Source organism: Lathamus discolor, chromosome 6, assembly GCF_037157495.1.
Source record: "Lathamus discolor isolate bLatDis1 chromosome 6, bLatDis1.hap1, whole genome shotgun sequence".
Lineage (NCBI taxonomy): Eukaryota > Metazoa > Chordata > Aves > Psittaciformes > Psittacidae > Lathamus > Lathamus discolor.
The window spans coordinates 63,124,102-63,134,677 of NC_088889.1; the positions used below are offsets into that span (position 1 = coordinate 63,124,102).

General features: G+C 41.7%; 1 protein-coding gene across 1 annotated transcript; it reads right to left on the minus strand.

Moving 5' to 3' along the window:
• Nucleotides 1-950: 950 nt before the first annotated feature.
• Nucleotides 951-10,576, minus strand: DEPDC7 (DEP domain containing 7). The gene is made up of 9 exons (XM_065683230.1): nt 10,469-10,576; nt 7,638-8,025; nt 5,702-5,832; nt 4,095-4,284; nt 3,059-3,273; nt 1,944-2,086; nt 1,623-1,748; nt 1,447-1,525; nt 951-1,268 (listed from the first exon to the last, which is right to left on the minus strand). Exons 1-9 carry the CDS (start codon nt 10,539-10,541, stop codon nt 1,054-1,056), a joined length of 1,560 nt encoding a protein of 519 aa, XP_065539302.1. The 5' UTR covers nt 10,542-10,576; the 3' UTR covers nt 951-1,053.

Here is a 10,576-nt window from a genome sequence, read left to right on the forward strand (position 1 = left end):
ATAGCCCACCACATGCATTTAAAACTTACTACTACTTCCTTTTTCATTATTAAATTACCATTGATCCCAATTAAACTAGCTTTTCCCCCCAGATACAATGGAACAGAGCTCTATCAACACTGGGTATGGAACAGAGTTTTTGATTTCTTGCCATAGTGACTGCAAGGAAGTTTTGCTGGCATTACCCCAAAGGCAGCCCCACAAGAATCACAATTAGATCTCTAATCATGCTATGTATTTTCCCTGATTGCAGTTGCCTGTGTTGCACAGCTTGAGATTACCATTATAGACTAGATGTAGATAAAATATACAGCTAGAAGAAAACCCAAAGGCCTTTCGTCATTTGTTCCAGCTCTTTTCTAATTACTGCTGGTGACGTCAATTAAGACTTACAAACAGCAAAACACTGCAGGGATGAAAATAACTAGCCAGAAACAGCATGTTCGGTAGCAGCCAAAGCCAGACTGACTAAAAATCCAGAATATCTTTACCATTCCAGAAGAGTCAATGGGAGTTCAGGGTACAGAACAATTTCTCAACACAGCACCCTTCAGCTTGAAACAGCACAGTAATTTGTCATATACGCACACAGTATAGTTAAGCTGGCAAGCTTGAGGAAAAGCGGTGGAGTATCAAGCAGAAGGTGTTACTCAGCTCTGTCCACAGCACAGCAAGTCAAAGATCAATGCTCCATGATAGTCACATAATGTGAGGGCAATTAGAAAAAACTGTTCAGCAAAAAATTCAGCGCTGAGGTAAATGAAGGCAGAGGTCTTGCTCATGGAGGGGAGTTTCCCATCTCACCGATTTTGATATTTAAATAGAGGGAGGGAGTAGACTTGGCTTTAGGTCAGGAAGGATTATTTTGAACCTACAGCAAGTCAGAATGACTGTAAGAATGGGCTAAACTTGGGTACTGTTGGCTTTGGTAATAATTGCATAAAATTCCATCCATTGCCACAAAATAATTTTATTAGATACATGAATACAAAAGATTTACAAATATATTAGTGTTTTCAATGCTGGAATATAGAAAGTTATCTATTTGTAAAGTCACATATACATATTAGTAACTCTATCTCCAAAATACTGCATAAAAATACTTGGATTGCTACTATGAAACTGACCTAGCAGTCTCTTTCTGTCTTTGTCAGAGAGCTTTGAATCTTCATCAATAGCTTTCAATAAAGATAATAGCTCCTCTTTTGTGGTCTTCTCTGTAGTGGAGCGATATTCTCTTTCATCAAGTTTTTGGCAAAAGGTATAGCCTAAAAAAAGGAAACATGAGGCATTCAAACAGTTCACACCACACAAGATTCTACACACCCATCCCCCTTCAGAGTCAAATTAGTCATTGTTACAGCAATGTCTTTTCACATGATCTCTGTCCTTTTTATTTCTATTTGGGTGCAAGACAAGAGTAAAAAGTTCTGTTTAAGATGTTACCTGTTATGTTACTTGGATCTTGACCTTTCTGCAAAGCCAACAGTTTATTGCTGACCATTTTATGCAGCATCCCTGGGATCTTGAACAGAAAGAGAAGACAGTTAAACAGCAGTTTAGGAAAAGGCAATTCTGCACATGAGATAACAAAAACATACTGGTCACATTCCAGCTCTCACCTTTAACACATCTCTTTGGTTGTCCACAAGGAACAAGATCAGGAGGTCAGTTTTCCCTCTGGATAAGGTTTTATTGTTGATAATAGCCTTAGAGAACGTTCTTTTCACAACCATCCTGTTGTCACTCTGAAGAATAATGTGAAATAAATGACCAGAAGAGGAGAATTAGTCTCCTCCTTCAAGAAGGGCATTACTTTTGGTTTTGTACAGCCATTGCTTTTCCTGTAGTCATGTATCTAACCTACAAATGTGTTTTCTGACCAGTATCTGTGATTTCAGTAATTGTAATGCAACATGTAACAGTTAAGCACACACGTTTACCTCCTCCTGTAGTTTGAGCTCAGAATTATGTGCTGCAACAGCCATGAAGTACAGTAGTCTTCTGAACTCCTCCCTGATTTGCCTGTCTAGGAGTTTCAAATAGAGTTGAACAGCTTCTAAAGATTGCTCCATCTTCCCATTCACTGGGGAGAGATAAAAGTATCTATTGCCATATTTATTTAAATAAATGTTATAATAGAACATCTAAATTAGCCACTGTTCATATCTCTCGACAGAACTGGTCAAACAAAGCAATTCATTCTCATAAAAAGTCCTCCCAGGCTGATTAGAGCTATTTGCATACAATGGGAGAACAGCCCACACCCAGGTTTGTATTCAGACAACTCACTATCAATTAAGTTCAGTTGCAGTTCAGCCATTCTGTGAATGTGAAATACTGAAAAAGGAAAAGGTTTCAGTTAAATGAACAACCTCTTGTTCTGGAAATAACGATCTCACAAGAAATGAGGAATGTGTCCCCGATAAGCAGGCTAGCTCCATGAATTAATTGCAAACCATTTTGTAGAGCTTTCCAAGTTTTAATTCGCCACACTGCAGAATAGCCACTTTGGATACGTACATGTAGGGAGGAGGAATAGGATATAAATGCAAAATATTCCCACCAAGAATAATAAAGGTAGAAAAGGATGAAAGATAAGGAGAACAAGGATGAGATGATGTTAACTGTGGACTAAAACATGAGCAGCTTTCTAAAATGCTGTCTTAACATGAAATCTAAGAAACACATTTCTGTTGAAAACAGGGAGAGTTGCAAATGGGGTACAAAGCATACACACAGCTTTAAGTTTAGATATTATAGCCCAAATATTTACTATTAGACCATATTTATTTAATTTCCAGTGGATATTTACTTTCCATGGATACCAACTACCGAATTATAGCACTCCAGTTTCACAGCCATTCTACATAGGCCTGAACAAGAACTAGAATCGCATACAGTCAGGACCAAAATTTCAAAGCACAGTCTTCATGACTAGAAAGTAAAAAAACCCATAGGCTTGAAGTCAACTTTTAAGCTTAGCTGCTGTAGTAAATACTTAGCTTTTCAGTGCATCTCACACATAAGCTTCGGAATGCAACTTTATTTTACTTACCTAATAGTTCTGCAATTCCTGAATGAATTTCAGATGCATGGCTTAACAGTGGCTCCTTTTTTTGGCCATAGTATCTACCAATATTTTCAAACAGCAGTCGTTTCCATGCGTCTGCTTTGTCTGGCTGATCAGGCAAGTTCCTGCTAATATCTACCACCATATGATCTGGAAGATATTCCAAGCAATCTATTGCTGCTGAGAGCCATTCGTCTGTCCTAGAAGACAGAGTGGTTTAACTTTGTAGCATTACTTTCTGATGCCTTTCAGAGTCACTTGCACTGTTTTCCACAGAAATCAGCTAGACTGGTTTCTCAGACACAGTGAAAACTGCTAGTGTAGGTACTTAAATATATCAGAAATTGACACAAAACCAAAAAAGACCTTTCCTGACACACTCTGGTACATCACAGCCACGTATCTCTGTTAGGTATTTAATCAAGATAAAGAATTAGTAACCCACGTAGGTAAACAGTCACAAGCAGTTAAACCTAAAGTTAGTCATGCCCTCTACTGTTAGACAAGGACATAATTATTGCTAGATAAGCAGAAACACAAACCTTAATCAGATTCAGATTGGTAAATTTTCCAGACTATGTTTTAAACTGTATTTATATACAGTTTCACGCTCAGCATTTTTGGCTCTTACTGTAATAGGAGAAAATTAACTATTTCCCTCGAGTATTTTTTTTTTAATGGAAAAATTTTCAATGTCACAGCAAAATGCTCTGTTCTTCCCTCAATGCAGAAACCAATCCCCCTCCAAACTCTATAAAACACTACCATTGCATTGCAAAAAAAAAAAAAAAAAAAAATCTGAGTGTTCAGCAGAAACCGTCTTGGCTACTTCTGATTTAGAGGTTAGCAACTGTTATTTACCAGTTATCCATTCAAGTCTAACTGGCAGAAAAGTGCCTGCTCACATCCTTCCTGCAGTACCAGAGACTGCTACACTTCTACCCAAAGATCAACTGTGCTTTACATTCCTATGAAGGCAGACAGTTGTTCAAAGTTGCAGAGGTGAGCAACAAATACTTACTGTGAGTCACTGAAAGCCTTGAGAATTTCTCTATCTAGGTAGTTACTTGTGATGACATATCCAGTTCCCTTCCTTGGTTGTGGAAGCTGAGGTCTGATCTCTTGGTGCTCAAGTAACGGTTCAAGGAGCGGAAGGTCCACAAGCTGCAGCAGACGAGCAATTGTTTGTTCTTTCCATACTTCATTAATAACTGGGAAGGATGAAATACATAAAGCACATGGTGATGCAGCAAATGCAAAAAGAGATTATGAAAGACGACCCCCCCCCTTCCTCCCACCAGTCCTAACCGAACAGATGAATTTTACCAAAACAAGATTTACAGCAGCAGAGAGTACGGCCCTTAACAGCTGTGTCATTCGTTCTCTTGTGAGACCTCACTTGGAGTATTGTGTGCAGTTCTGGTGTCCTCAACATGAAAAGGACATGGAACTGTTGGAACAAGTCCAGAGGAAGAACACGCAGATGATCAGGGGACTCGAGCACCTCCCGTATGAAGACGGGCTGAGAAAGTTGGGGCTGTTCAGCCTGGAGAAGAGAAGGCTGCGTGGGGACCTCGTAGCAGCCTTCCAGTATCTGAAGGGGGCCTATAGGGATGCTGGGGAGGGACTGTAGTGACAGGACAAGGGGTAATGGGTTAAAACTTAAACAGGGGAAGTTTAGACTGGATATAAGGAGGAAATTCTTTCCTGTTAGGGTGGTGAGGCACTGGAATAGGTTGCCCCGGGAGGCTGTGAATGCTCCATCCCTGGCAGTGTTCAAGGACAGGTTGGACAAAGCCTTGGGTGAGATGGTTTAGTGTGAGGTGTCCCTGCCCCTGGCAGGGGGGTTGGAACTAGATGATCTTAAGGTCCTTTCCAACCCTAACTATTCTATGATTCTGTAACTGCAAAAGGCAAAAATTAGCCATTTGTTTAGTTAACTACAAGTGCTGGAGAACTGCTTTTTGGGTAAGTCTGAAGTGCCTTACATTCTTTGTGCTCTAATTTGCAAGCAACATTTGTTCTAGATAAGGAATTAAGAACAAGAGTGTAACTGTGAGACTGTCCTTATCACAGCTTCCACAATTATGATCTGGCTCAAGTTTTGACAGTCTGTAGTATATGTTAGCATTTTAACCAAAGGAAAAAGAACACTAGAACACAGCCCTGTCAGAGAGAAGACATGAATTGTCAAGGACAGTTTCACACAATACTGAAGGAATGCTGGATGGTGCAGATTCACAGGTAAAAAGCAAGGAAAGAGTTCTAGCTAACAGCAGACTATTGGCAATGAGTAAGTCAAGCACAAAAGCAGAGCAGGTAATTAAATATTATGAAAAATGTTCCTAACTCAGATCAAGCTTTGTACAGTTGTATATTTCTTCTCCACAAAATTCAGTCTTGGCTTATTTCAACTATAGATAACAGGTCCTGTCTGGTGAAATAAAAAGGCAAAAAGCAAGCCTGCAACAAATACAATTCACCTTTGCTATGACACTGTTTCAAAACAAAGTACTATGAGAGTCAGTTTGATTCCCTCTCCAACCTGACAGGCATAAGCCTTTCCAGTCCTACAGTGATTATCTTCCTTCTCCCACAAACAAATGGCTGTAACATTGCTTGGCTTACCTCGATGGGACAAGCTGTCTGAGATGTTTACTTGAGGGGTATTTGCAGGTTTTAAACTCAGGTTTTCCAAGAGATCCTCCAAGCTTTCTGGTTTGACAGGAGTAGTGTGAAACAACATGCTCTTCTCATGTCTGAGATTAAAAAACAGTTTATGTCTATTTATATCCATATGTAGAAAACCATGTAACACACATGGGTAACTGACTGAGATTACAAAATGTTCTATCTACATAACTATTCATGTAGTCTTCTCCCCCCTCTCCCCTGCCAGGAACTTTCTCTGTCCAAGTTGCATAGGAGAATGTATGACACCTTAAAGAACTATATGCATGGAAGTGCAGAGTTTCTTCCCTTGGAACTTGACGCAACAGCATCCACAAGCCACCTCAGTTACCACAGAGAATCTAGGATGACAAAATGGTTAAGGAGGGAAAAGTATTTAAAACAAAAAAGGCCCAGACAAAATTCCCCCCTTAAAACCTCTGGAGTTTGAAGACATTATTCCTGATGGTGCAGACAAAAATTAAGAACTGTTTTTGGAAAACTTAGGTGGTGATTGCTCTGTGGCAACACCAATCCTAAAGCTATGTGGCTTATTAATGCCATTAACTAACAGAAGGCTTCAGAAAACCTGTCACCCACTTCTTAGGTTAGCTGGTTCTTCTTGGAGTTGCTTTCATATGCTATTGAGTAGATCACATAACTCCAGACAGAGAATCATTATTCCTCCAAGCATATTTGTTTCATTTCAATTTGTGTAGCTTTTTTGGTTTAGGGCACTGCAAAATCCTTTTGATGCCCACTGTCTGCTGTATATGTGACAAGCTGTCTCTATCAATAATTCTGTTCCTTTCAGCAAATGAAACAATGTAATCCAATGGATCTGTGCCCTGCCCAGAAGAAAAATGCCTTCATTCTACACTAATAGAACATGAATAATCTTGCTTCATGACTGTTTGTCCATTATCTTCTAAGTCCTGCTTTAGCAGCCTTTGTAATGAATATATTTTAAAATATATATTTTTAAATACCACAGTTGATTAAAGTGTTTTTTAACTCCTCACTAATTCTTTTCCCAAGTAAAGACTTGGGACAGTTTGGTTTAGCACAGAACAAGAGCGAGGGGAGCGTGCAAGGGAGGAGGAAGAGGGGGAAGCAGGACAACATGAACATAGTTTCTCTGTGAGAATATGTCAGAATACATTCAGATGAATGCTTGACAAACACTGTTAAAGGGCAGTTATTTGAAAACACATCATCCATGTAGCAATGTGTTCTGCTTTGTGAAGGTTTACTTAGTATCAGGGTTCTCTTTGCCCACTCCTAAAGAGACAGGGAAACAAAACCTCACCACAGGACTTCCCCCTGGTTCTGCAATGGCATGCAGTAGCGTAACAGCCTGCTACCTAGCCTAGGAACAAGTCATATATGCATGAACAAACAGCTGAAAACATTTTGAAAATGTAAATTTGAAATGTAGTGAAGCCAAGATGATTAAAGAAGAAATTTTTTACCTGGGGTTTGCCCCTTCCACCCCTCCCTTAAAGACTGGATGGATTACTGGCTTATGCCAGAGCTAGGTATGCAGTGACTATAGAGATAGGCTAATGCAATGGAAGAAGTTGATGCACTGGAGTTCCAATTGGTTATATTGGTTTAGAACCCAACAGATCAGTATCTGTAATGCACCTAATCTCTACCTTCTTCCCCTAATGCAACATGATAACAGGCACAGCAAAAATAATTAAGCAGGCTCAATCATTTACTCACTCCAAACTGCTGTTTCCTACCTATCTTCCACCCACAAACATCTGTAATCTTTTCCCCCCTCCCCCACATCCTGTAATTGTACAGCAGTTTCACCTTCTCTCCCCCAGAACACACAACTTTTCCTCTTTTAAAAAAAATGACTTATCTTCACATTCCATGTACTGACCTTTGTGATGTACACTGCTGGAAATCTTTATCCAGTTCTGTTTGGTTTGAGACATTGGTGAATCTGTAGAGGCTACTACTACTATCTTCGAATACAGAGCGTTTGTCTTTCCCAAAGACTCTCGTTGAAACAGCCTCAAATACTTTGTAATCCATCAACGCTTGACATACACGAACTATTTTAGCACGGGAAATATCAACATCCCCAAAATACTTGTTCTGTAGAAGATGAGCAAAGACAACATCCACAGCATCTGAGCCAATGAAACAGTCATGATAGCACTTCAGGTTCTGGCGACGCTTTTTCACCTCCACTTGAGTTTGAAGTGCGTTGATAATGCTGCTCCAGACATATGTTGCTCCAAATGGTTTCTGCGCCAAGCTAAAGCCTAAGAACAGAGAAAGCATAAAGATTGAGTTCACACTGCAATTAGAGAACTGACTCCTTTCCAGCTCCTAGCTTTCATGGATCTTGTAAGGATTTAAAAAGCTTTGAGTCTCCCAGCTTGGCTTGCTCAGTTATTAACATTTAGTTACCTTCTTAACAAGTCTGTCTGCATTGTACAAAGGTGCCCCTTCTCAGGTGGTTGCTCTCACTAAATGACATTAGCCTGAAGCTTTAGAACCAGGAGTTTCTACTTTTTCCAGCCTGTCACTTTGACACTCCCCCTTTTCACACTCCTCCATCACCTAACAAGTTGCACTTGCAGAGCCTACTCCTAAGCACACATGTTCCCACAACGAAGACCTAGCTGCGTGTACTTGTAACTTGCCAGTTCCTACACTAACACTGGCAGAACAATGCAGGTGGGGAAGGAAGAAGAGACATCAGACAGAAGAGACACCTTGTTTCCTGCAGGATTGTGCATATATACAAGCTACCCATTATCAGTGCTTAGCATATCACTAACAAGATCAAGACTTCTCTTGGGACACCAATTACTCAACATGTTTATCCCACAGAAGAGGCTTCTACTACCATAGCTCCAGCAGAGCTTTAAGCTCTGTGTACTCAATGCCACTTCCTTAAACTAAGCAGCCTTCCTTCCCCCAATAAAACCACTGAGCTATTACTCATTTACCAATCTGATTAAGAATAGCATGCTAACAACTAACAGTTTGACCAGAGGCTAGACACAACCTACACAAGGACTTAAAAACACAGAACATGCTTGCAAAGTCTTCAGGTGCCACCTCACTGGGAAGGGTTGCAGCAGTCAGAGAGCTTAGAATTAGAATGCATGATTCTCAGGAAATCAGATGAGTAATTTATTAAGAGAGAAAGTGGAGGAAGAGGACAGAAATCAAAAGATTAAGGACAAAATATGTAATAGGGTACTGGCAGCAATCCTACAGAAAGCCACCTGGGGTTATGACAGACCTCAAACCAAATGAATTAACAGTGCGATGCAGTGTTTCGGGAAAAAAAAAACAACCCACAAATAAAAAACCCACAACATGCAACTCATTCTGGAACATATTACCATGAACATTCTCCACAGAGATGCAGGAAATGTTTTTTCTGTTCTGTTTAGTCTGAAGTGACTTTAGTTACAGAACTGTATCCCAACTTCGGGCACCAGAATTTCCAGCTGATCTCTATCTGCCAGAGAGCCCAGAAATGAGCAAGTTGGCAGGGAGAGGGGGAAGTCTGGGGGCACTAAAGATTGAGAAGGAGGAAAAAAAAATAAAATAAAAAAGGCAGTGAACACAACAGTACTTGAACAGGCCAGTGTTGTTACAAAGGACAGCAACAGTGATCTTCAGAGACACTATCAAATAGACACCTGCTTTCTGAAAAGATTCAGGTCAGGTAAAGAAAAAAAAACACCACCTTTCCCATGCAAAGCACTAAAGCCAAGGCAGAAACCTCCTATGAGCTCCAATTCCCAAAGCTTTAAAAGCTCAAGATGGACAAAGCACACACTTGCTGATACTTTGACCTGATGACACCTTCAGGTAGGCAGAGCAGACAACACAGAACTTCCTTACAGACTTACATTAGCAGACTAGACTGTTTCGAAGGAAAATAAGGAAAAACCCAAACCCAGTGCCACCAGACATACACCAGCTCTAGTTCCTGTTGCCAGAATGCGTATCAACACATACCACCTACAATATTCCTACTATTAACCACTCTTTATCACCTCGCCTTTACACACACCACCCAAAAAACTTTCTTTGTTTTGGGAAGCAGTATTAAGCTTGACATTAAAGTTACAAGGCTTTACAAAGTTAAGGCGCTCGAGGCGGAGGAAAAAGCCTAAGCTGTTCTCAACAGGTGACCTTTAGCCCTTCACGCTACACTCATAGAATCATAGAACAATTTGGGCAGAAGAGAGCTTCAAAGGTCACTTAGTCCAATCTCCCTGCAACAAGCAGGTACAACTTTCACTAGACCAGGCTGCTCAGAACACCTTTTCAACTAAAACTGATGAGCCACCCGCTTTTCGCTTGTTTCCAGGACAGAGAGAACTGCCCGTCCCTCCGCGCCGGTGGCAGCTTCACCGGCACCCGATGGGCTCCGGCCGCAGGCGAGCTCTGTGAGGTACGACGACGCAGCACCGAGCCTGGACAGGGCCTCCCGGACGGAAACACCTCCCTCCACCGGTGACCAGCCAACTTTTGAACCGCGAAAGACGCCGGCACGGAGCTCCCGGCGGACTGCGGCTGGGCGCCAGGCGGGACGGCCCTAACCCTCCGAGCCCTCAGCCGGGCTGACCCACCTCACCGGCTGTACCCACCGCGCCCGGGCTGAGGGAGAGCCGCAGCCCTCTCCCCCTGCCCAGCCACCGTCCCATTCCCGCTGCAGTCCCGCTCCCCGCCCCGTACCGGGCGGCCTACTGGCAAGGCTGCAGATATTGCTGAGGTTCAACGCCGCCGCTTTCTCCCGCACCGTCGCCATCCCCGATAGCAGCCTCTCCACACACTGCTGCCCTG